This window comes from Lithobates pipiens, unplaced genomic scaffold (assembly GCF_037356315.1).
Source record: "Lithobates pipiens isolate NorthernLeopardFrog02 unplaced genomic scaffold, aLitPip1_a1.2 Scaffold_16, whole genome shotgun sequence".
In the NCBI taxonomy this organism is placed as follows: domain Eukaryota; kingdom Metazoa; phylum Chordata; class Amphibia; order Anura; family Ranidae; genus Lithobates; species Lithobates pipiens.
This window is the reverse complement of record NW_027507748.1, coordinates 212,270,338-212,297,255: the sequence shown is the minus strand read 5'-3', so window position 1 is coordinate 212,297,255 and position 26,918 is coordinate 212,270,338. Positions and strand designations below refer to the sequence as shown.

The 26,918-nt window shown below is 43.4% G+C and overlaps 2 protein-coding genes across 3 annotated transcripts in view; one reads left to right on the top strand and one right to left on the bottom strand.

The window, feature by feature from the left end:
- RCC1 (regulator of chromosome condensation 1) overlaps positions 1-5,892 on the bottom strand; it is a 30,073-nt gene extending 24,181 nt beyond the window's left edge. The window contains exon 1 of one of the 2 annotated variants that reach the window (XM_077480981.1): positions 5,743-5,892. The gene's annotated coding sequence lies outside the window, so the exon portion shown is untranslated. The remainder of the gene's footprint in view (positions 1-5,742) is intronic. The other variant, XM_077480982.1, reaches the window with a different exon arrangement.
- Positions 5,893-6,057: 165 nt separating this feature from the next.
- On the top strand, positions 6,058-24,899 carry LOC143984124 (CTP synthase 1-B-like). Its single transcript, XM_077484436.1, has 7 exons — positions 6,058-6,211; positions 9,368-9,538; positions 14,265-14,435; positions 15,001-15,101; positions 17,806-17,922; positions 24,541-24,624; positions 24,765-24,899. Exons 2-7 carry the CDS (start codon positions 9,373-9,375, stop codon positions 24,897-24,899), a joined length of 774 nt encoding a protein of 257 aa, XP_077340562.1. The 5' UTR covers positions 6,058-6,211; positions 9,368-9,372.
- The last annotated feature ends 2,019 nt before the right edge of the window (positions 24,900-26,918 follow it).

Genomic DNA, 26,918 nt, shown 5'->3' with positions numbered 1-26,918 from the left:
AGATTCTAACTTCCAGCAAGAATAAGTCCATCCACTCGCTTGCTGTCACCACACCCCTCATCTTGTTGTCACTGCCACATCACCAGCCGTCCCATTAAAGTGAATGGGACTGTCGGTGAGTCAACAGCGGGTCAGAGGAGGAGCTACTGCAGGACAGAGATGACAGTTGCCCTTTAAAAATTATGATTTAAAAATGGACTTGATTTAAATTAAGCCTTTTTACTAGCGATTCAAATTGAATCCACCCTGGGGCACGCCAACACAAACCTAGGTGAAACCAACCACACACGCTACTTGCAGAGTCTTTTGACAAACTAGCATCTTTCAAGGCAGATACATTGACCATATAGGGCTTCAAGAAAGCAATCACAAAAGAATAGGTTGCAGTCATTTATACTCAAGAGACAAAAGCCAGAGTACATAAACCCCAAAAAGTACTTGTTGCTCTAGTGAAGTGGAATTAAAAAGGGAGGAACAAATCTCAACTAAAGGGCCTGTACAATAGCCAGTCAAATCCAACTAGAAATAGCAGATCTGGACACCAAGGAACTCATTTAGGGCTTTCTGGAATGACTATAAAGCCAACACCAGATGCACATTGTGCTATGGGGCCAAATTTTGTTCTACTTCTAACTGAAGCAAAGAACGAACTTGGCTCCCCTCAAAAACACGTGCCCCAGGGAAAACATTGTTTCCACAGTCAATTATATCCTGTGAAGCAAGTTTATAAACTTCAAAAAGTAGAATTCTGGAAAAAACCTAACTAGTCTTAAAAAAAGCTCCCTCCCAATTCATAATACCTATGCAAGAAAGATGTATATACTAACCCATATTCCAGCCCACTCTGGTCCAATTGCATGATCCCCTCTGCCAGCCAGTTGTAGCTGCAGGGGAGAGGAGAAATAGCTCAACAATAGCTGGTAAATCCTGAAGCGGTGACATCACACATAGGCTCCTATGGTCCATTCATTGCCAGATAGGGGTGGATCGGATCGTTCCTCGGATCAGAGTCACGGATCGGATCAGCAAATAATAATTTAATTTGCAAAAACCTGTGAAAATTCCACCACCATATAGTCCCCACTGTAATATCCACAATCTCCCCCTCTGTAATATTGGCTGAGTATGGCAGGGTACGGCTGAGCATAGCTGAGTATGGCTGGGCGCGGCTGAGTATTGGCAGGGTATCGCTAGAGCAGGGCTTGACAAATTTGCTTGGAATCTAGTAGCCAGCTAAAAAAGTTAGGAGCCAGGTCCGTAATGGCAATCTGGACCTGTCCCTGGCCTGACATGGAGACAAGTGAGGGGAAGATAGCCAGCCAGGTCATTGCCCATAGCTCTTAAAGGGACATTTTATTTATTTTCAAATGACAATTGTTTTTTTGTTTTTGTTTTTTTATTGCATTTTAGTGTAAATATGAGATCTGAGGTCTCTCTGACCCCAGATCTCATATTTAAGAGGACCTGTCAAGCTTTTTTTTCTATTACAAGGGATTTTTACATTCCTTGTAATAGGAACAAAAGTGACAATTTTTTTTTTTTTTTTTTAAATAACAGTGAAAAAATAAAAAAATTTTTTAAATGTGCCCTGTCCCGCCAAGCTTGCGTGCAGAAGCGAACGCATACGTGAGTAGCGCCCGCATAGGAAAGCGGTGTTCAACCCACACATGTGAGGTATCACCGCGATCGGTAGAGTGAGAGCAATAATTTTAGCCCTAGACCTCCTTTGTAACTCAAAACATGCAACCTATAGAATTTTTTAAACGTTGCCTATGGAGATTTTAAAGGGTAAAAGTTTGTCGCCATTCCATGAGCGGACGCAATTTTGAAGCGTGACATGTTGGGTATCAATTTACTCGGCGTAACATTTTTCACAAAATAAAAAAAAAATTGGGCTAACTTTACTGTTGTCTTATTTTTTTAATTAAATAATTTTTCCCCAAAAAAGTGCGCTTGTAAGTCCACGGCACAAATACGGTGTGACAGACAGTATTGCAACAACCGCCATTTTATTCTCTAGTTTGTTAGAATAAAAAAAAATATATATATAATATTTAGGGGTTCTAAGTAAAGTGGAGGAGATGGGCGGGCAGTGAAAGCTCCATTAGCATTGCTGGCTGTCATATCAACAGCCGCCACTAGATGGCGCCAGATTCCAGAAGGAAACAGGACCGCGGAAGGCCTCAATTACCGGTCCGGCGGCGGCGCGGGCCGATGCGATCACACGGGGGGGGGGGGGGGGGGGGTTGCGTGGGTACACGGAGACAGGATACCCCCAGCTGTGCTGCCCAGGAGCCAGGTCGCTAATTCTAGTGCGACCTGGCGCCCAGGGTTTGTCGAGCCCTGCGCTAGAGTATTGCCAGGGTATCGCAGGGTATTGCTAGAGTATTGGCAGGGTATTGCTGGGTACTGCAGGGTATGGAGGGATGGCTGCTTTCATCTCAGGATCTCTCCCCTCCACTGTACAGGTTAGTACTGAGAGGGGAGAGCGGAACCGGCGTCATGACATGACGCCGGTTTGTTTACAAGTAATCGCTCCGTCTGAGCGATCAGTTCAAACAGCCTGGGTGTAGAAAGATGGCCGCCGCTTCGGAGCTAGGCCGAAGCCGTGGCCTTTCCTAAGGCCGAGACCACGGAGCGCGGCATGTGCCGATCCGAGCGGGTTGACCAGTTCGGATCACGGATCGGTGACGATCCGTTGCACCCCTATTGCCAGAGCTCCCTCCTCGCCCTTGTAGCCACTGCAGACTTGACACGGATGCCGGATCAAGCGACCGGACTGAAAATTATACATCTTTTTTACAAAGGTTAGTCACCAAAGGTGTTAGTAGGGGAGAGGGAGCATTCAAGAGGTTGTAAAGGCTCGTGTTTTTTCACCTTAATGCATAGGAAAAAAAAACACCTTGCAGTCACCAGCCCCCTAGCTCCCCAGTTTTGCTTACCTGAGCCCCGAATTTCCCTGGCATGTCCCCGCCGTCCCTCTCTCCACGGGTTCCCAGCTCTTGATTGGATAGATTGATAGCAGCGCAGCCATTGGCTCCTGCTGCTGTCAATTAAATCCAATGAAGCGGGCGCCGGAGGTGCAGGGCTGAGTCCTGCATTCGGCCTCTATGGGACGCCGAATGCTGGACTCGGAAGTACACCCGCAAGGTAACCCCCTCGGGGACAGCGCTTCTCCAAGGGGGCTATCCAATGTGGGAAGGAGCCCCGGGGGATCCCAGAAATGTATGTTTGGGGCCACTCTGTGCAAAACAAGCTGCACAGTGGAGGCAAGTATGACATGTTCGTTATTTAAGAAAAACTATCCTTTAGTATCACTTTAAGACTAGTTCAGTTCATCTGACTGTGCTTAACCACTTACCATAAAGTGCCTGTCCTGAAGGCAAGCAAGGAAGGAGGGGACGAGGGAGCTAGAGAGCCGGAGGTCTTGGGAGGAATACAGAGAACAAGTAGGCTGGTATTTTGAGACTAAGGTAGTGATGTTGCTAGGGGCTGGGTTGTGGGTAGGTTTGTAAGTGGTTGTTAGTATTTTGAATGTATTTTGTTGGGCGAGTGGCAGCCAGTGGAAGGATTAACAGAGGAGTAGCAGACACTGAACAATTGGTAAGGTGGATGAGCCTGGCAGCAGCATTCATGATGGACTGGGGGGGGGTGGCCTTTGTAAAGGTAATCCAATGAGGGAGTTGCAGAAGTCCAGGCGTGAGATGACCGGGGAGTGAAAGAGGAAGTAAACTTCCTCTGTTGACATTTACCTATAGGTAGTGTAAATATCCCCTAAATGTATACGTTTAGGAGATGTTACATGCAGCCAATTACATCACAGGCACATGTGCGCTGAAGGAAGGGCCACTGGTGACATTTCTTCTGAGCCTTGTGTCGTGAACGGTGGCATGCGTGGGAGTGACGTCATTGCTGCTCTGGCCAGTCACAGGGCCCACAAACCTGGAGGTAAGACGAGTGAAAATGGAAGTGGCTGCAGCTGACATTGAACAGCTTTGTTTTAAGGCAAGTTTCACATAATGTGCTAGGATGCGACGCATCATAGCACATTATAAATACCTTGCAGGAAGGTAAAGTCCAGTGGTTTACAAACACTTGAACTAGGAGCTTTGTGGAGTTATTGGTTAGGAAGGGGCATATTCTGGAGACGTTGCAGGGTTTGAGGTGACAAGATTTGGACAGTGATTGGACATGGGGCCTAAAGGATTGTTCAGAGATACTGTATGTGTGTTTAAACACATCAAGCTTATGAGTATTAAAGTGGACCTTCAGTCAATTTTTTCAACTTTGCATCTATTAAATCTTCTGCCCTTGTTGCTTTAACTTTGGATAGTAAAAAAAAAAAAAAAAAAAGCCTAGGCTTATGCCATCATGCACAACTCACTTTTGTGAGTTTGCCAGGAAGGGCGGGGTGATGAGTCATAAAAGGGCCAATGAGAGTTGCAGGTGTGCCTCTGTGGAAATCCAGGAAGTGAACAGGCAGCAGCTTCAGCTGCCCACAGTTAGAATGGTTGCAGACTCAGTGGAGGACGATTTCTGCAGCATATTTGGCAAGTACAGAATCACAGTATTTATATAAAATAATATGCAAATCGTTCGGAGGGAAGCTTCAGGATGGCAAAGATCTTTTGATTACAAAATTATGTGAGCAGACTGCAGCTCCTCTTCCAATGACCAGAATATTAAAAGGGGTTGCAAAGGCTTGCGGTTTTTTTTTTTTTCACCCAATGCATCCTATGCTTTAAAATGAAAAAACACCTTGTAGTCACTGACCCCACCCCCCCTTTAATTACCAGAACCCCAAATTTCTGTCAGCGCATCCCCACTATTCCTCTCTCCACAGGTTCCTGGCTCTTGATTGATAGCAGCGCGGCCATTGGCTCCCGCTGCCGTCAATCAAATCCAATGATGCGGGCGCCAGGGCCAAGTCCTGCATTTGGCCTCTATGTGGCACTGAACGCTGGACTCGGAAGCATGCTCACAAGGTAACGCCCTCGGGAGAGTGCTTCTCCAAAGGGAGTAGCCACAAGAGCCACCGGGGGGGACCCCCAGAAAAGGATGTTCAGGCCACTCTGTGCAAAATGAGCTGCACAGTGGAAGTATGAAATGTTAGTCATAAATTAATAAAAAAAAAGTGTGTGTAAAATTATATATATATATATATATATATACGAGAGAGATCTCCTTTTAGTAACACTTTAATTTGCCATTAACCATTGGAATCCATTAACGCCACAAAGTTAGACTTCTGTAGTGTTTCCTGTACTCTTTGGTTCCTCTGCTAAGCACACCCCCCCCCCTCCCCTTTTTCTACGCCTGTAAACGTGTGTGTGTGTGTGTGTATACACACATTCTAACACAAAGGCACTTTTAAAGGATGAAAAGCAATGGCAAACGCCTGTAAAAGTGGCATTTTTTTTTAAGCTCAACATGCATGAGGCCTAAAGCACCAACAATTCTCTGATGTTAGAACACCCGATTCAGTTCAGGAAAACACACAATTCTGAGAAGCCTCGGTCTAGCTTTAAAACAGGAAGAAATGGGGGGGGGGGGGTAAACGGTGAACCAAACGCTACTTGGTGTGTGAGTCCCAGGGGAGGGAAATGACACTACAGAGGTAATAGGACATTGGGGGAAGCAGTAAATTACATCCCCTGCCTGTACCCCCCCCCCCAGGCCTCCAGCTTAGAAACCCCTCTACGTTCCCAGCTGTGCACACATGCACTCTGACCAGGCACTAACCTCCAACCACGTACTTCCCAACAGCTTCTCTTCACCTCTCCTCCGCGCGCGACTCCTTTAAGCAGCTGTTCAACACGTGCGGCGCCCTGGTGACGTACAACTAACGCGACAACCTCCGCTCTGACAAGTCCGAAGAGCACGTGACGGGCGCGCCTAGTGTAAAAGATGAGGCGGGATACTCTTGGCTCTGTGCTAGGGGCACCGCACAGACGATGTATTGATGTTACAGTGATATGGTGTAATATGTATATGGCGGCTGTTGCCTATAGCTCAGGTATTTGCCCGCGCATTGCTTTCCGCTTCGGGTGACAAGCGCTCCACTCGTTCGGCCTGCATATTCCCGGATGTGAGGCGAGGGGGCGTTCTATACTTGTACTGTGCTCTCGCTGGTTTCTAGTCTTCCACAGCACGTGGGACCGGTGAGATTTAGCACCGTGAGGTGGAATACCGGCTCGCTGCTGTTCCTCCGGTGAGTGTGATACTAGCGGCTAAATGAAGGAAGGGGCTTATTAGTAATAGAGATTAGTGTATGATCAATACATAGACACTGCTCCATCCATCAACACAGTGTATTGTACACAAAGGGGGCACCTTTCTAATGAGGAGAACGAAGTGGCTTAAATATTTCCAGGATTGTATACGTTTCTATTATTTATTATGGCTGTTTAGGAATAGATTTAGATATGGTGAGGTCTGTTCTGAGTGGAACCTGTCCTGGTAAACCACTCTATGGTCTTTGCCACCATGTTGCAGCTCAGTTTCAGGGTCTTGGCAATCTTCTTGTAGCCTAGGTCATCTTTATGTAGAGCAACAATTCTTTTTTTTTTTTTTTTCAGATCCTCAGAGTTCTTTGCCATGAGGTGCCATGTTGAACTTCCAGTGATCAGTATGAGAGAGTGAGAGCGATAACGCCAAATTTAACACCCCTGAGACCTTGTAACGCTAAAGAGTCACATGACACCGGGGAGTTAAAAATGGCTAACTGAGCCCAATTTGACCATTTTCACTTAGGGGTGTACTCACTTTTGTTGCCAGCAGTTGAGACATTAATACGGTTGCAAGCCCTCGCCGTTTTTTCACCTTTATGCATTAAGGTGAAAAACTTCCTTTGCTGCAGCAGTGCCCCTGAGCCCTGTAATTCCCAGGATGGGAATGAGCACATCAGCTCTGGCCAGTGTCTTGTGTCCTGATTGATGGCAGTGTAGCCATTGGCTCCCACTGCTGTCAATCAAATCCAGTGATGGGGGGGGCAGAGCTGAGTCCTGCTGTTTATGTCCACAGTTGTAGCAGCAGGACACGAGAGCGTGCCTGAACTGGTGTCCACGAAGGAGAGCGCTTTTCTGGGGCACTCGAGAAGAGGAGGAGCTAGGGACCCCAGAAGAGGAGAATCAGGGCCACTCTGCAAAACCAAGTGCACAGCGAAGCTAAGAATGACATGTTTGTTTAAAAAAAAACTTACAACCACATTAATGGCTGTGTGTTGTTATTTTGAGGGGACAGCAAATTTACACTTATACAAGCTGTACACTCACTACCTTACATTGTAGCAAAGTGTCATTTCTTCAGTGTTGTCACATGAAAAGATATAATAAAAAAATTATTTACAAAATGTACTCACTTTTTTAATATACTGTATGTAACGCACTGTGGAAAATTATTGTGTTTTAGAAGTACCTGTTGGCAGGCAGACTTATTTAGCCAATACGGCCTAGACCCAGAAAGAGGGGGGGGGGGGGGTTCCACAGCTAGAAGCATTCCAACACCTTTGTTCTGGAACCTGGGCAGATTTCTCTTCTCTAGACAAGGGGTCTCCAAACTTTCTTTTAAAAGGCCCAGTTTATTATTTTTCACATATTAGAGGGGCCAGTAGGAGGAGAAAATGTCCTGGCTCAGTAACAATGGCACCCATCATTGGTATCGATGAGGGGAATAGTGCCCCATCATTTGTGTCAGTAAGAAGGATAGTGCCCCATGGTTGGTTTTGGTGAGAGGGATGGTGTTGCCTGTGGTTGGCGTCGGTGGGAGAAGCAGTGCCCTGTCGGTGTTGGGAGGAGCAGTGCCCTGTGGTGGGTGGTGCAGTGTCCTGTGGTTGGTGTCGGTGGGAGAAATGGTGCCCCAAGGGCTGGATGTGCTGGAACTGAAGAGTCCAGAGAAAGGCAACAAGGTTATTAAGGGGACTGGAGGACCTTCGTTACGTGGAACGACTACATACATTAAACTTCTTCTCCCTGGAGAAGAGACATTCAGAGGTGATATGATGGCAGTGTACAAAATCCTAATTGTGAATCTAGCATAGGAAAAACCGATTTAGTTTCACGGAGTGTAAGAAAATATGCTGCCGCTTGATGATGAAATTGGAGGATTAGCTGTTCAACCTTAAACTGCGTTAGGGGTTTTTCACTGTCAGGGTGGTAAGGATGTGGAACTCCTTTCCACAATCTGTGCTGTCAGCGGGACGTATTAATAGTTTCAAAAAACTCTTGGATAGGCATCTTGGTGAATACAGTATACAGAGATATAGAAAAATTTTCCACACCCACAAAGGTTGAACCGGATGGACTGCTTTCTTTATTCAACCTTGCCTACTATGTAACTATGGATAAAGGCAAGCAAAGGGAGTTTAGAGACCACTGCTGTAGACTAAGGATGAGGTCAGGTATGTGTGCAAAGCCTGCCAGGAAGTCGGCGCTGCGCTAATCGCAGGCAGTGAGACATTTTCTGATCTCTGCATCGGAACAATTCTCACTGCCTGTGATCAGCACATTGCCGACTTCCTGGCGGGCTCTGCACATGGGCTGTGCGAACATGCTGGAGCTCATCCTTACTGTTGATGAAGCAGTGAATGCCTTGGTGACTGAGTGGAATCAGTACACTCTGGTTTATACCCGGCACCTTTAAACCCTGCTAGTGGCCAAAGAAAGGGTTAAAAGTTTGTGTTGCAGTGCTGCTGAAGCAATTTGCAGGCACTTTGGCTGCCTTACCCATTAAAGTGGTTGTAAACCCTTACAAACCACTTTGACCTACAGGTAAGCCTAGATTAAGGCTACTAATTTTTAGTAGATATGGCCACTGTTTAGGAGATATTTGCCGAAAGACAGGCACCGCTGTCTATGGCGCATGCGTCATAGACAGCAGCACGCAGGCGCACTGAGTGCGCCGCTATCAGCGGCGATATGCCGTGAGTGGCGGCTCCCGTGCGCATGCGTGGAAGTGACGTCATTGCGGCTTCATCGAATGACAGCGGCGGAGCAGCGAGACCCACCGAGAAGATGGATGCTTCAGACTACAGGGGACAGCGGTGACTTCGCTGGCTCCTGTGTCAGGTAAGTGACACATAATGGGCTACTATGCGATACATAGTAGTCCATTATGCTTTACCTTTGCAGGGAATCAGAGGAAGTAAACTCATCAGGGTTTACTTCCTCTTTAATTTCAATGGCCAGGGCATTTTGTTGAGCAGTGTATATACACTGCTCCTGCCCTGCCCCAAAGATGATGCTTGCAGGTTTTTTTTTTTTTCCTGTCCTGGAAGGGGTCTTGGGTAAAATATTTCAGGGATTCTGTCCTTCGATACAAAATTAAAATCATTAACCAACCTTATTTTTTCTTTTCCTCCTATTCCCAGGCAAAATGAAGTATATCCTTGTGACAGGTGGTGTAATCTCTGGTATTGGAAAGGGAATCATTGCAAGCAGCGTTGGGACAATCCTGAAATCTAGTAACTTGCATGTCACCTCTATCAAGATTGATCCATATATCAACATTGATGCTGGAACTTTTTCTCCTTATGAGCACGGTATGTAGAACAGCTTTTTGTGCGTGATTGTCAGTCTGCCTACAAAAGACAACTCTTGTGTTTTTGAATGTGCGGCATGTCCTTTTTGAAATTAAAATTGTAGTCCTGTTTCTTATGTGTTATGCTGACTGGTTTTGCTAGGCAGCCGTAGGTGTAGCTGCCTATAGTAAAAGTTGTTAGAACTTTGCCAGTGTGTGTTTTCCAAGTCCGTGTGTATGCTCTTTAGTAATTTGTACAGTGATCCTGTTGGAAGGCTCTTCAAAAAGGCACAGCATGATTGCAATTTTTCCATGGGAGAAAGCAATATTCTAAATGTTCTCCATGGATGCCAGAACCTGCACCAAGACCTACAATTAACGTACATCTAAAGGCTCCTAATTGACAATTAAAATAAGCCTTAATGCACAAACCTCATAAAGTAAGCAAATAAAAACTCCTTTCACATTCCCTGACTGAGCCAAATCCTTCTTCAATTCTTTCTCACACGCTCTCCCTCCCAGTGTTGTCAATCCAGAAAGCAATGAACATGACTGGGTGCAGCTAGATGCTTATTGACAAACTGCAGGCTTGTGAATCAGCAGTGACAATACTGATAGCTTCACTCCCTGCAAAATGTTTTCATCCCACTGTAGTGCAAGCAGGCACAGCCTACATAAGTGGTAACTACTGCCACAGGAGCAGTGCAGAATCATTAACCCAGATCATCATAGGAAGCTGCATTAGGTGTACTTCACTTGCAGGATCAATGGGTATTTGTGGGACTTTGCAGAGGGACTAAAACAAAACTGGAAATGCAAAAACAATTATAATTAAATTCTGCAGTGTGTGTATATATATATATATATATATAAAAAATTTTTTTTTTTATGGGAGGTCGTAACTGCTTTTAAGAGGAAGTAAACTCTCAAATATTTTTTTTTTTCCCCCTCCCCTGCAAAGTAAAGGCATAATATACTAGTATGCTTCGCAAACTTACCTGCAAACAAAACCCGTGTCGTCCCCACTGCAAGCCGAATACATCTTTGCCCGTCTTCCTTCTGGGGCTGCGGACTCCAGCTGTGTGACTGGCTGGAGCCTTGTGACGTTGCTGCACATGGCCCTGAAAAATTGGCACGGGTGGCCATTCCTTCAGAGCGCATGTGCGATGACATCATCTGCGCAGTATAAAGTAAATATCTCTTGAACTGCGCATGTTTAGGAGATGTTTACAATAATTATAGGATAAGCCTAGAATAAGGCTTACCTATAGGTACAAATACAGGAATATTTACAACCTCTTTTTAAAGTGGTTGTAAACCCATAATAATAATAAAAAAAAAAAAAAAAAAAAAAAAAAACCCCTGCAAGACAAAGGCATTATGAGCTAGTGTGCCTCCATAGATGATGCACAAGAGCCCGCAAGCAGTTTTCTCAAGACTAAGGACATGGATAACTAGAACCATGTCCTGTGGTCTGATGAGACCAACATCAACTTATTTGGTTCAGATGGTGTCAAGAGTGTGGCAGCAACCAGGTAAAGAGTACAAAGACAAGTGTGTCTTGCCTACAGTCAAGCATGGTGGTGGGAGTGTCATGGTCTGGGGCTGCATGAGTGCTGCCAACACTGGGGAGCTACAGTTCATTGAGGGAACCATGAATGTCAACATGTACTGTGGCATACTGATCCCCTTTCTTCGGAGACCAGGCCGCAGGGCAGTATTCCAACATAACAACCCCAAACACACCTCCAGGATGCTAAAGAAGCTGAAGGTAAAGGTGATGGACTGGCAAAGCATGTCTCCAGACCTAAACCCTATTGATCATCTGTGGGACAGCCTCAAATGGAAGGTGGAGGAGCGCAAGGTCTCTAACATCCACCAGCTCTGTGATGTCGACATGGAGGAGTGAAAGAGGACTCCAGAGCTTCATAGGTTGACATTGGAGAACTCCAAGCCCAAGAGGGTTAAGGCAGTGCTGGGAAAATAATGGCGACCACATAAAATATTGACACTTTTGGCCCAATTTGGACATTTTCACTTAGGGATGTACTCACTTTTGTTGCCAGAGGTTTAGACATTAATGGCTGTGTGAGTTATTTTGAGGGGACAGAAAATGTACACTGTTATACAAGCTGTGCACTCACTGCTTTAACTTGTAGCAAAGTGTCATTTCTTCAGTGTTGTCACATGAAAATGTATCAAAATATTTACAAAAATGTGAGGGGTGTACTCACTTTTGTGAGATGGTGTGTATGGCTGCAAGCTAGAGCTGTGAACCTGGTATCACATTTTTCATCTGGTAAAAATAGTGATTTTTAGTGGCTCTACAGTAGGGCTGCAACTAACGATTATTTTCATAATCGATTAGTTGGCAGATTGTTTCGATTAGTCGGTTAAGAACTTAAAAAAAAAAAAAGGGGGGGGTCAAATTGACGTTCATTTTCAACCACAGTGATGGGAAAATTTGGAAATAATAGAAAACTTCTTGGTCAAAGGAATTTTGTGACAGTATGTGGTTTTTGTTTAGAAATTAAGTGAAACTTTCAAACAAAATTCTTCCGTTCAGCGAATGTACAAAGATTTTTCATCTGAATATTCTCACCTGAAAATTGATCCATGAGGCCAGCATATGGCTCGGTACACACCTATGCAGTTTTTACTTTTGAACTGTTAATGCAGTGCTTCTTGCTGTGCGTTTTGATTTTTGCGCATGTGATTTTTTACTGCAATTTGCGTTTTTTTTTGCAGATTAACCACTTCCCGACCAGCGCACGACGATGTACGTCGACAGAATGGCACGGGCAGGCATATTGGCGTACATGTATGTCCAATATTCGTTGCCGCCGTGCCATCGGGAGCGCACCTGCGCTGGTCGGGACCCCCCTGAGTCCGGTCGCGGGACCCACGGACTCGATCGCCGCGGGCATCCCCGCGATCGTCTCACGGAGCGGCCGAATGGAGGAAATGCTGTATAAACAACATTTTTCCATTCTGCCTAGCAACTAGTGACGCTGATATCTGCTCCATGTGATTGGAGCAGAGATCAGTGTACACTAAATGAAAGCCCAACCCCCCCACAGTTAGTAACACACCCCTAGGAACACTTAACCCCTACACTGCCACCCACTGGTTAACCCTTTCACTGCCAGTGTCATTTACACAGGAATCACTGCATTTATATAGCAGTGATTACTGTATAAATGACAATGGTCCCAAAAATGTGTCAAAAATGTCCGATGGGTCCCCCACAATGTCGCAGTCACAATAAAAACCGCAGATCGCCGCCATTACTAGTAAAAAAAAAAAATTATAAAAAATTATTAATAAAAATGCTATAAAACTATCCCTATTTTGTAAACGCTATAACTTTTGCGCAAACCAATAATCGCTTATTGCGATTTTTTTTTTTTTTTTTTTTTTTTTTTACCAAAAATATGTAGAAGAATACGTATCAGCCTAAACTGAGGGAAAAAAATGTTTTTTTATATATTTTTGGGGGATATTTATTATTACAAAAAGTTAAAAATAATGCGTTTTTTTTCAAAATTATCGCTCTATTTTTGTTTATAGCGCAAAAAATAAAAACCGCAGGGGTGATCAAATACCACCAAAAGAAAGCTCTATTTGTGTGAAAAAAAGGACGTTCATTTTGTTTGGGAGCCACGTCGCACGACCGCGCAATTGTCAGTTAAAGCGACGCAGTGCCGAATCGCAAAAAGTGGTCTGGTCTTTGACCAGCAAATTGGTCCGGTCTGAAAGTGGTTAAAAAAAAACAAATTGCTGCAAAAACGCATTACATTCTTTTCTGCAGCTTCTCCATTGAAATATATAGAACCAAAAAAGCACAGTTTTGTGTTAAAAGTCCCTGACCCTTTCCAAATATGCAGCGGCTGAAAAAAGCACAGATATGAACGTGTCCCATAGGAAACCATGTAAAATGAACTGTAGTGCGTTTCTGCAAAAAGCAATAACATATAGATTTGAACCAGGTCTAAGATGTTTAGTAACATAATGGGGTTAAAAAAACGAAAATTGGCCCTTTTATAGTACAAAAAAGCAGATAATCACTACTGGAAGGGGCTCATTTTAGTTTTTTCTTTTTAATCCCAGTATGTTACTGGCCAATTAATCGATTAGTAGTTTCAGCCCTGCTCTACAGCGCCACTGGATCACTTTTGCAGGGCTCAGAAGATGAGCGGGCAGGAAGTTCTTAACCACTTCCTGCCCGCCATATAGCAAAATGACATGCGCAAAGTGGTTAAGTTATTCTGACTGGATGTCCAGCGGGATAAGCCGTGATCGCATGCCCATCGATGGTGTTGTCAGTCTGACAAACCGCATCACCGTTCTCGGTAAAGAGCCTCTGATGTATGCTCTTTACCATGTGATCAGCTGTCCAATCACAGCATAAGAAGCCCCCCCCCCCCCCCCTGAGGATTTCCACCCAGGACCACCAGGTATGCCAATCAATGCCTTCATTGCCACCCATGTGTGCCTATTAGTGCCTCATCAGTACAGCTTATAAGTGGCCATCAGTGAAGGAGAAAACATACTTATTTACCAACAGAAATAACCCCCCTTCTTTTTTTTTTTCTTTTTTTTAATTCTCCTTTCTGTCATCTGTTTCTTATTTATTTATTTTTTTATTTATTTTTTTTACTTTTGGTTGTTGACATTTTGTTCTTGTCATAGGTGTGTAATATCTAGAACACTTTATTAGCTATAACTGAATCTTATTTGTATTTTAGGTGAGGTTTTCGTACTGGATGATGGAGGTGAAGTAGATTTAGATCTTGGCAATTATGAGCGTTTTCTGGATATACGATTAACAAAGGACAACAACCTAACAACTGGAAAGATTTATCAGTCTGTTATTAACAAGGAGAGAAGAGGAGACTACCTTGGGAAAACTGTACAAGGTGAGGTTTGACCTATACAAGGTTGCTGTGTTAAGTGCAGCTGTTGCTGTCAAAGATATACCAGAACTGATCTACCGAATGGAGTGGCATGTTATGAGTCCCAGCCAGTTACCTTCTATAGTCAGCAGCATTGTGACACTGGCATAATTTGAATATACTGTGCATTAGACAGTGGCAGATATGAAAGCTGTAGATCTTGGTAGTGTTCTAAGACATTTACCTTTTTTAAAATGCTGTCCAGGACTAGGGATGAGCTCAGGCGTGTTCGCATGGTCCACGTGCAAAGCCTGCCAGGAAGTCAGCGCTGTGCTTATCACAGGCAGCAAGACCTTGCCGCTCTCTGCAGCCGCGCACCGGGGCAGTGTCTCACTGCCTGTGATTAGCGCAGCGCTGCGTCGACTTCATGGCAGGGTCTGCATGTGGAGCATGCGAACACGCCTGAGCTCATCCTTATCCAGGACTTTCACGTATGTTGACACCTATGAATTGCTAGAACAGCATTCTTTGTTGAATGAATTGTATATTAAAAATTGAACGATGGATAATGGTTGGTTATTGTTTCCAGTTGTCCCTCACATCACAGATGCCATCCAAGAATGGGTGATGCGGCAGGCTTTGATTCCTGTGGATGAAGATGGCATAGAACCTGAAGTCTGTGTCATTGAGGTATACATATCCTAGCTGTCATTTCTATGTGGATCAGTTCTGTGGATTGTATTAGGCATTCTACTTATCTCTCCGTTACTCTATTTATCATCTGTAAGGAACACTGCCACCAGACAGGTTTGCTCAGAGGCCTTATTCCAGACAGTAGCGCTCTTAAAGAGACAGGTTCTTTTATAGCTTGCATTAAGAGCCTTAGGGGCAAGGTTAACCCTTTTCAAAATAAGGGTTTAATAATGAAAAGGTCAAAATTGGTGCAAATAAAATATCTACAGAAAAATGTTTCAAAGAGATAAAGCCAATATACAGCCACAAAGAAATGAGGTAGAATTGAGGAGGAAGAATACTTGCAATTAAAGTTCGAGGGTTGATCAGAGTTTGATCGATGAGCTGGGTAATCTGTTCTCAAACTTGGCAAATGCTCCTGCTTTGGTAAAGGAGAACTGAACACTATCTTGGAATCTTCTCGCGCAAAACCCAATTTTTTATTTTTTAAGTTAAGAAAATGACTGATAAATGCTTTAAAGTCGTGTATTTGAGCCCTTACCTTGTTTTTTGGTACAGGCTGTTCTAAAACTACTGTCACAGACAGTCTGAAAAATGTCTTGGCGTTTATTTCCTCTATTCCTTCTTCCTTGGACAGACGCCATCTGCAAATCCCAAGTGCCTATGCTAGAGATCTATAATATTGTCATGGCATAGGCTCTGTTCACATCTCAATATGGGCCGTATGCAGAGAATGTGTTATGAAGTACATATGCACTTGGGAAATGCATTTTGCGTACAAAAATGTTTTGGAGGATGGGTAAGGTGTATTTTCAAGATGCTTATAAATGAGGTCAGCTTGCAATGCTGAGTTTTTTTGTTTTATTAGGGTAGCCACCCTGGGGAAACGTTGAAGGGAATGGCAGCCTGCACATACAACACTTAGGTCACTGTATTATATATCGGCCGATATTTGGCGTTTTTTTAAATTAATCAGCATCAACCAATTGTGCTGATAAAAAGGCTGATATATCTTCAGCACCACTTGCAAATGACTTCTGTAATAGAAGTCAATGCAAGTTGCCTGAAGACTTGTTTCCTCTCTGGGCAGTCTGCCAAGAAAAGAGCAAAGTGATACAATGTTTACACATATGAATGAACTGAACTCTGTGTGTAGGAGTTCAGTTTAACCATTTAAAGACTAAATCTTTTCTGCCACTTGTTGCTTAAAAGTAAAAATCCTGTATTTTCTGCTAGAAAATCACTTAGAACCCCCAAAATTAATATATATATTTTTAGACCCTAGGGAATAAAATCGTGGTTGTTGCAATATTTTATGTCACACGGCATTTGCACAGAGGTCTTTCAAATGCAATTTTTGTGCAAAAAAGACACTAATGAATTAAAAAATAAATAAATAAAACAGTAAAGTTAGCCCTTTTTTGGACAAAAAAAAAGTTTTGATTACCTGTTTGTGTATTTAATATTTTTTTTTTTTTTTTTTTGTATGTATAATTTAGATTAAAAACACAAAAGTGAACTGATTGGAGGTTTGTTTTGTTTAATAAATCTTTAAATGTAAGAAATGTGCTGTATCACTTATTACTTAAGTCTGCTTTCACAGGCAGTAGTTGACGGTAAAACGCTGCTAGCGGGGCACTTATAATCCAGCTAGCAGCCGAGGAAGAGGTTAAATACGCCCATGAAGCGCCGCTGCCCAATCGCATTGCATGCCCTTCGGCAGTGGTGCCTATTCATTTTAATGGGCAGGAGTGGTGGAGGAGCGGTATACACCACTCCAAACGTGCTGTTTGCAGGGATTTTTTTAACGTCCTGCCAGCGCATTGCCACAGTGTGAAAGCACTCGGGCTTTCACACAGACTGCAGGGGAGCCGTTTTGGGCTAAAAATAGCGCCTGTAAAGTGCCTGCAAAAGCGCCTGAAAGATGCCTCAGTGTGAAAGGTCTCTGTTAGATTGTATGAGATGAAGGGGGAAGATTAAAAATCGGCCTAACATCGGCCCAAATAAAAAAAAAAAAAAATTAAAAATCGGCATTTATATATTGGTCATCGGCCGCCATGATTTCTAAATATCGGCATCGGCCAGAGAAAAACCCATATCGGTCGACCTCTACAGTGTATCAATATGGTGCATGCATAAGTGTGTATTTGTGGTTGTTGGGTTCATTTTACTTTTTCAAGGCCAGTGGTTGTTGGAAGGTGCTGAATGAGCCCAACAAGCTCCCTCTTTTGGCACTCATGAAAACATGGTCTTAGTTTAACTCTTAGATCACCTGAAGAAAAATGTTAACACCTTTTTGTTTTCAGATCGGCAGTATTTGCTGGTTATTGAAAAGCTCTCAACCATTCTTCCTCAGTTTTTATTTTTTTTTTTTTTTTTTTTTTTTACTTCAGACCTAGAACTGTAGTCACATTTGATGGATAATTTTAGCAATCCAGCTATGATCTACCTAGTTTGCTATCAATAACAGAACCATTCCACAGCTTCACTGCTTTTCTTAGGGGGAGATTTACTAAAACTGGTGCAGCTGTGCATAGTAACCAATCGGCTTCTAATTTTAGCTTGTTGAATTTAAAATAAGCTTTCGTGCCCCAGTTTTAGTAGATCTCCACCTTTGTATTCTTATCACAGTTGGAGGAAAGTTGCATGTATTTTCTTTGAAATTAATGTTTTCCTATTCAACTAATAAACTTTTTTGCAGCTAGGGGGAACAGTGGGAGATATTGAGAGTATGCCATTTGTGGAAGCTTTCCGCCAGTTCCAGTTTAAAGCTAAAAGAGAGAATTTCTGCAATATCCATGTCAGTCTTGTACCTCAGGTAAGAATGTATGGCTAATGAGGGATATTATGGGCTCATTGAGGGTAGGGACCGATCTGAGTGTGCAAGGATAGGGACAATTGTGGACACACTCAGGTTGAACTGGATGGACTGGTGTCTTTATTCAACCTTACCAACTATGAAATGTATTCCCTAGTCAGGATGTTAATTTCATAGCCTGTTAAATAAGCTTCCATCAGCACACATTTATGCCTTTTTTCTTTTCAGGTTATCCTTTTTGCTAAATCTTTACTCTGTATAAAAGCGAAATGATCTGCTATTTGCGAAAGCAGATCTTGTATCACAAATGTGGTGATCAATGTGAAGCATAACCAGTTGGCTTTTTTTTATCTGACATTCTAAGATTGTACAGCTTGCAGGGCACTAAGTAATAGTAAAATGTTGCATTATAGCATGCTTAAATCCAAAAACAAAAAGGTAATATATTGCAGGTCAGCAGTCTTTAATGTGGCTGCATTAGCTGCCTTTTCTCTGTTGTTTTTTTTTTTTTTAATTTATTTATTTATTTATTTTTTTCTTGGTGATTCGGCTAGTAATACAATTTAGTCCTACAATGACAGTGCTCCTTTACCATACTGTCAGGGCAACAGAACCCCACCCCACCCCTCTCCTGTTGCCAATAATGTAGATGGACGTGGTTCTGTAATCCTCAAAGTTAACCAAGAACAGTGTCAGTGATAACAGCACAGGAAGTTATCTGTGCACAAGATTACCATTAGGATCAACAGGATTTCTCTTTTTGACTTATCAAACACAAAACCCTTTAAATGGTATAATTTAAAGTGGTAATAAACCGAAAGATGAACATCTGCTATATTGCAATTTTACCAATTCCGACCTTTTTTTTTATTTTATTTTTTTAACCACTTCAGCCCCGGACCAATTGTCAGCCTAAGGACCAGAGGTCTTTTTACAATTTTGCACTGCTTTAACTGGTAATTGCGCGGTCATGCAATGTTGTACCCAAATTAAATTTGCGTCCTTTTCTTCCCACAAATGGAGCTTTCTTTTGATGGTATTTGATTTCCTCTGCGATTTGTATTTTTTACGATATAAAAGGAAAGACTGAAAATTAAAAAAAAAAAGATTTTCTACTTTTTGTTATTAGAAAAATCGAATAAACTAAATTTTAGTCATACATTTAGGCCAAAATGTATTCAGCCACATGTCTTTAGTAAAAAAAAAAAAAAAAGTCAAGCGTATATTTATTTGTTTGCGCAAAAGTTGTAGCGTCTACAAACGAGTACATTTTCTGGAATTTACATAGCTTTTAACTTATGACTGCATATCTCATTTCTTGAGGCGCTAAAATGGCAGGGCAGTACAAGGGTGCAAATTTTTGATTTCACTCTTCACTACCTATCAGTTTTGAAGGCCATAAAATGCCAAAATAGCACAAACCCCCCCCCCCCCCCCCCCCCAAATGACCCCATTTTGGAAAGTAGACACCCCAAGCTATTTATTTGCACAAAGTTGTCACTAAATGATATATTGCTCACACATGCTATGGGCATAAGTGAAATTACACCCCAAAATAAATTCTGCTGCTTCTCCCGAGTACAGGGATACCACATGTGGGGGACTTTTTGGGAGCCTAGCCACGTACAGGACCCCGAAAACCAAGCCCTGCCTTCAGGATTTAAATATAAAACGCTAGCAAAAAAAGTTAGTGATCGCAGGGATCTGGCCTGACTCTGCGAACGCTGCAGTTATGTGTTTAGTGTTTTGTAAGTGACAGTGATCGATCGATACTGCACTTGGGTGGGGGTGGGTGGAGGGGAAAAACGCAGGGCTGATCCTGCTAACAATGCGTTTTTTTTTTTTTTTTTTTTGGAACCCTAAACTGCTGGGGACGCTAGTATAGATCTGATCAGATATTGATCTGTTCAGATACTATACCCCTACGGGAGGTGTATGCTTTGCGCGTGGGTGTTAGTGGTACTGGCACTAACCTAGCGCTGCCTGAGGCGACGCAGACCCTGACCCTAAAAACCTAATCGATATCACCCGCCGGGTGATCTGGGGGTTAAACCTTTATTGGGGAATAAATGGTGGGTGCCCTGATGCTATAAAAAGCAAACTAACCAGAGTCACCAGTTACACTTATACGGTGATCGCTGGTGAAAGGGTTAACTCTAGGGGCAATCAGGGGGTTAAAATCTTTATTAGGTAGTATATGGGGGTACCTAACGCTATAAAAACCTGGCGGTGAACATAAAAAATAACTAGCTACCTAGCAGCACCAGTGACACTAATGCAGCGATCAGAAAAACGATTGCTTAGTGAAAGGGTTAACTCTAGGGGCAATTGGGGGTTAAACCTTTATTAGGGGGGGTAGGGGGCTACCCTGGACCTAACACTAACTGCCCTGACACTTTTTTTTCTGTCACAACACACTAAATGCAGTGATCAGTAAATAAATGATCACTGCAATCAGTGACACTGTGACCGGTGGGGGGGGATGGGTGATCGGGGGGTAATTTGTGTGCCTGTGTGTACCTACATGTCAGTGTAGTGTTTGGTGCACTTACTATGTGTTCTCCTTGCAGTTTGGTTAAAAAGACCGCCCGAGGAGAATGACATCACTTCCTCCCTGCCTGTGTTTACACTACACAGGCGGGGGAAGCTTCTCATTCGCCAGGAGTGATCGAGAGGGGATGGCCAGAAACCAATGGCCATCCCCCTCATCCCGGATCATGTACGTGCTTGTGCCTGTCGGTGCCATTGTGGTGACGTACATTGACAGTCGGCGGTCCTTAAGTGGTTAATCTGGCCAGTAAATGTTGTTCTCTCTTTACCAGACTAAACTGTCCAGTGAAAGTGACAGTCGGTGTTAAAACAAAACCTTTAACACTGGCAGCGTGCTCAGTGACCAGCTTATATTTCTTCATGTAAAACCTTTATCTTAAAAGGTGTTACGTTTGACTTTTGTTTAGTCAAGTCCATCCGAAGCCGTAATCCTGCTACTACCCATCCAACAGGGTGACCGTGTTGGTGCTTGAAGGCACGTCTGTTGCTCATACAGTGAAATGGAGCCACTCTAAGGGCCTGTTCAAACCACATGCAGTCAAGTGTGTTTTTGATGCATTTAAAAAAAAAAAAAAAACACACATGGAAAGTAAGTTATATGGTTTTCAGTGGCATAGTTCTCACCAGTGCTTGCAGTTCCAGTACCAGAAAAAAATTGACATTATTGCATATGTAGCGCGCGCTATGTGTTTTTTTTTTTTTTTTTCCCTTCTATTTGAAGTTCCTAAAGCCATAGTTTTAGGGTTAATTATACCAAATTATGGTTTCAGTATCATTCTATCTGGATTGCACTGGGTTCTGCTTGGTCACAGGTGTCGCTGTCACCACTGGCAAGTGTGAGAACACAGTTTAGCTAGGCGTATTGCATGCTATTCATTCTCGGATTTAGCCCAGTGGGCGTGTCATCTTGCTGTGCATTTTGGGAGAGGGTACTTGAGGTACTGACAAAACGTGCTTCTGGGTTCCGGTCCAGAAGATCTTTGTCTGCTTGGTCCTGGTCCTCCTGACCAGCCCCCATGGCCCTCGTCCTCCTGACCAGCCTCCATGGCCCTCATGGCCTGGGGTGTGGATCCATCAAATTTCAAGTCTCAGGGCTGGCTAGCCCGAGGCAAAGAAGCTGGGAGGAGGATTCAAAAGTTGGTTTCGGTGCCGTCTCTTCTGTGGAGAGGCCCAGCAACTGGAGAAGCAACCAGGGGAAGACTCTTTGGGAGAAGGCCACGCATAAGGCTGGTTTCTCAGAAGGAGCCTGGAGGCTCAGTTGAAAGACACCAAGTGAATCTACACTCATACGGTATTGCCGGACCGGCTGCAAGATACTGGTACCGTATGATGGCTCTCTAAATTTATCTACGTCCGTCTGTGGCAGAGACTTTGTTCAAGTGTTCTACATTCAAGTCTGGCGGAGACTTTGTTTTACTCAAACACTCCATCGGCTGCTAGGCCTGGTGAGAGGAGGTCTATCCAGTAGCTGTGAGAATCCATTTGTGAGCGGTAATTCTCTGGATTTCTATAGTGAGAGACTTCCTGTCTTTTGCAGTTCCAAGAGTACCTGAACTTCCTACCCAACCTTCTACCCTTCTTTGAGAGACTGTTTGTCTGCTTGTTGTCAAATAAAAATCCCAAAAGTGGATCCAGTGTCAGTTTCTGCAAATCTTTGGGCCATCTACCTCGGGAAACCCCTAGACGTATATGAGGTCAAGAAGGTAATGGTAAGTCCAATAAAACCAGCCACTCCTTCGGGGGTCAGTGGTACACATGTTTCCTGCAGTGGACTGTACTGGAATGCTGTAAAAAGCATCGTAAACGCACTTGAGCACAAATGTCCTTAAGTTTAAGAAAAAGAGTGGGGGGGATGCATTGGACTGCACAAAAAACACGCATGCAGAAAAGTATCTGGACTGCATTTCCGTGGTGTGAACTGGCCCTAAAAATGAAATGTTAGTGACCATATCACTAGGTGAAAATAAGGGCCAGCTCACGCCACAGAAACGCAGTCCAGATGCTTTTCTGCATGTGCGTTTTTGATGCATTCCAGATGCAGTCCAGTGCATTATTATTATTTTTATTTTATTTTTTTTTTATTCCACCCCCTCTTTTTCTTAACTTTAAATAAGGACGTGTAGTGATGTGATTTACAGCGCTCCAGTGCAGGAAAAATGCAGCTTGTTCTACTTTTTACTGGAACTGCAAGCACTGGTGTGAACTATGCTATTGAAAACTAGGGTTGCCACTTAAGACCGAGTACAAGTACTGATACTTTTTTTTTTTTTTTTTCCAAGTACTCGCCAATGCCGATTGCTGTTAACTTTTTGTGACCGTGGCACTGATGATGCGTGGACTGTCAGGTTTTGTGTTTTTGTAAAATATATATATATTATACTTTTTTTTTTTTTTTTTTTTATCAGCCCTGTTGACCCCTGACATCTCTTTTGAGACACAGAAAGGGACTGAGGATAGATTACCCAGTCCTTTCTCAGCAGCCTCAGCTGCACTGGAGATGAATGGCCAGGAGACCGCGGCTGCCCTCTATTCATAAACTGAAGCATCGTAAACCTAGTTTATGATGCTCCGTCATGAATGGACAGAGTCAGTGATAACAGACTCTGTTTAACCTGAATAGAAGGAGCTGATGGATTTACCAGCTCCTTCCTCTGCTCTCAAGCCTCAGATGAGCTGCAAGCACCGATTTCCCCCTGTATAGATTTCAATAAAGCAGCTGGAAGCCACGGAGAGGAGGAGAAGTTGCTGTCAGGTGCTTTATTGAAATCTATACATGGGGGTTGGTGCTTGCAACTCAACCCACCGCCGCACCGATCACCCCTGACTGTCCCTGTGTACGCCTCCAGTCTCCTTCCGTGTGCTCCACTGATCATCCCCTGACTGCCCAGGTATTGGATAAAGCATCAGAGCATTTGCCTTCGTACAAATACTGTATCGGCACCAATACTAGTATTAGTGGAACCCAATTGAAAAATATTTAACCTACTTTACATGTGTTTTTGATGCAGAAAAAAAATGCACTGGCCTGCATATGGTGTGACTTGGCCCTAAAGCCTAAAATGGATAACAAATGCAACCATCACATCTAAGGATTTTGTTGTTGGTTTTGGGTTTAATAGCACTGTATTAGAATGTAATAGATTGAAATGGACCAGTTAAGAGAACTCTATTGTTCTTTTAAGCATACCTAAATCTGATCATATTTTCTTTACGTTGCTCTGCCCCGTCATTGAACTGAATACATTTAGTACTTTGTGCCATGGTGCTAGATGCTTCCTACGTCTACTTGTGGAGCCTCGCCTGCTCCCCTCCCCTGTGACCGATCTGACAGCAGCTAGGATAAGACAGATGCATCTTATATCTTAGTTCAGAATACTTCCCTGAGACAAGAGGAATGCAGAGGGGACAGGAGGGGTTTCTGTGTTTCTACAGGGCTTTTGCTCATGGCTTTTTTTTTTTTTTTCCCCCCCAGAAAAAAGCTGCATGGATCCCCTGTTCCCTGAGTAACCCCTTGTCTCCTCCCCCTACCCACCTCTAAGTACTGTCTTTGTTCCACCCCCTACTCATCTTCCATCACAGCGGCTTTTTGATAAAAAAAAAAAAAAAAAAAAGCCAAGTATAATTCTGTATCTAGCATTAATTAGAACCAAGTAATTTTGTATGGAAATTAAAAAAACAATAAAAGCAATAAAATCCCCTGCAGCCAGCAACAGTAGCCCAGCACACCTTTGCATTATATACATTGGCTACAGGTTCTGGAACTGTGTTTACTTTGCATTCCTGCTGGATGAAAAAAAAAGCCCTGTTCTTTCTACAGCTTACTAAGAAAAGGATCTCTTTTAAAAGGTTAGACTCCTTGACTAGACTTAAAAAGCACCTAGCTACATGGGACAAAGTACTACATGTATTCTGTCTCGTGGGACACAGAATAATGTAAATAACTTGATAATGACCATTCTTTAATGACGTTCATTGTTGATACATTTTAAGCTGTCTCTTAACTACTGCGTAGGACACCTAGCTAGCTATCATACATTTCTAAGTGAATAATTCCTATTGTGTTTGCAGCCCAGTGCTACGGGAGAACAGAAAACAAAGCCCACTCAGAACAGTGTCAGGGAGCTTCGAGGATTGGGTCTTTCTCCAGATCTAGTATGTGGTGACATTTTTGCCTAATTTTTTTTTTATTATTTTTTTTTTTTTTTTTTTAAAGCTTGTTTTTCCCTGCTCTTATGAAAGAATGAGAGAACTAAATTAACTTGCTTTTGCTTTATTACTAATCTTTCCTGCAGGTTGTATGTAGGTGTACTACACCTTTGGATACCTCTGTAAAGGAGAAGATATCCATGTTCTGCCACGTGGAACCGCAGCAGGTTTGTTTTTCTATTGTCTGTATACCTGATACTAAAAGTGTGCCATTTTCATGAATTCCTTTTTAATGGAGTCCAAGCATAATTCCACAACGTTGCTCCATTAGTGATCTTTCTAGATAGAAACACAGGCTACTCACACATGATTAGCTTTTTATCCATAGAGAATAACAGAGCCTAACTCCTTTCAGACATGGAAGGTGACAGGCTCTTCATTGTTCACTGTGATAAAAGCCTGTTTATGCAATGTATTGCATGTCTCCTCTTGGAGAAGTTTTGTAACGCTGCCAGGTGTATAGGCAACACCATATGAAACTGCTGGAACTCAGTATGTGCCAGCATCAAACTATAAGAGCTAGTCAAATGAACTTCACTGTAGGGTACCTTATAAAAAATGTTACAGCCCAGTCAGAAAAGAATACTGTTCCAAGGAAACTTAAAGTTATAGTAAAGTCTTCTTCTATGCATCCTCCAAATGCATAGTATCCTGCATTTGGAGGATTGGCCTGCTGCACCCAACCTTGCATCCTTTTTTAGAGCTTCTATTGCTCAAAGACCTTCCCCTTGCATGCTGGGTATTTTCTCTTTGTGGATAGGTCTCGGACCCTATCTGAGCATATGTTAGAACGTTTCTCCTTGGAAGGGAATTCTACGGTAGTCTGTTCCTATTGTGGATCCACTTCAGCAGGCACACCACTGTACAGGTAAGTTTGCTTACCTTTTGCGTATTCTATGAACAGACAACTATAATTCAAGTCCCAGTTTGAACTGGCTGGTTATGCCCTCTGTCCTGTGCTGGCAGTGACTTTATCATGCCAACCTGTGTCAGATTGGGTTAGTTTGCTCAAAAAAAGGATCCTCTCCACCATCGGCATACCACAAGTTTATTATTTAAGCATATACAACAAATGTCTGGAGCCTTATACTTAAATTACGATGGCTTGTTACAAGATCCAAGCCTAGTGTCCACATAGGTCTGATGTCTGTACAGTTTTGCAAAGCACTCTGATTATGCTGTTGGAAAGTGGACGACACTCCTAAGAAGAAGCATTTGACTCGCTTGACCTTCAAAGGAATGTTTCCTTTACAGTCCTGTACTGGAACAGTAATTGGTAGGGGTGCAATGGATCGTCACCGATCCGCGATCCGAATGGGTCACCATGCCCGGATTGGCACATGCCGCTCTCCGCGGTCTCGGCCTTAGGAAAGGCCACGGCTTCGGCCTAGCTCCAAAGCGGCGGCCATCTTTCTACACCCAGGCTGTTTACACTGTGATCGCTCAGACGGAGCGATCACTTGTAAACAAACCGGCGTCATGGCATGACGCCGGTTCCTCTCTCCCCTCTCTGTACTAATCCGTACAGTGGAGGGGAGAGATCGGATGGAAGTAGCCATCTCTTCATATCCTGAAGTACCCAGCAATACCCTGCCAGCCCATACTCTGCCGTGCCCTGCCATGCTCAGCCAATATTACAGTGGGGGAGATTGTGGATATTACAATGGGGACTATATGGTGGTGGAATTTTCACAGGTTTTTGCAAATTAAATTATTTGCTGATCTGAAAAATGATCCGATCCGTGACTCTGATCAGAGGAATGATCCGATCCCTGAGTTTTTTGATCCGTTGCACCCCTAGTAATTAGTAATACCATGGGAGGTCACAGCATGCTTCTGCATCCAGGCAGGAGGTCTAGGAAAGGTTGACAAAGCCATCCCTCTTCTACTTCTGCAGAAGTAGGCTCCCAGGTATCTTCTATACAGAGCTTAATTTCCACTCGGCCTGCAGGGTTTTAACTCAGAGGTCATCTAAGTTCTCTACCAATTTTTCTAAATGTCTAATCTAAAAGGTGTGCCTCCACTTCTACAGGTGGGGATTGATTGTGCAACCTGATGGATCCTTGGATAGTTTGTCCAACACTCACGTGCAAAGAGCCCCTCGTTTTGCCCACAAGTTATCCTCTTGGCTCTGATGCCCCCTTTGGTTTCTCCTTATCATTGTCCCTGTGCTTCTGCACATAACTGTGGACCTTCTCCGTTTTTTCTGGGTTCCCCTCACACCTAGACCCCTTGATTCA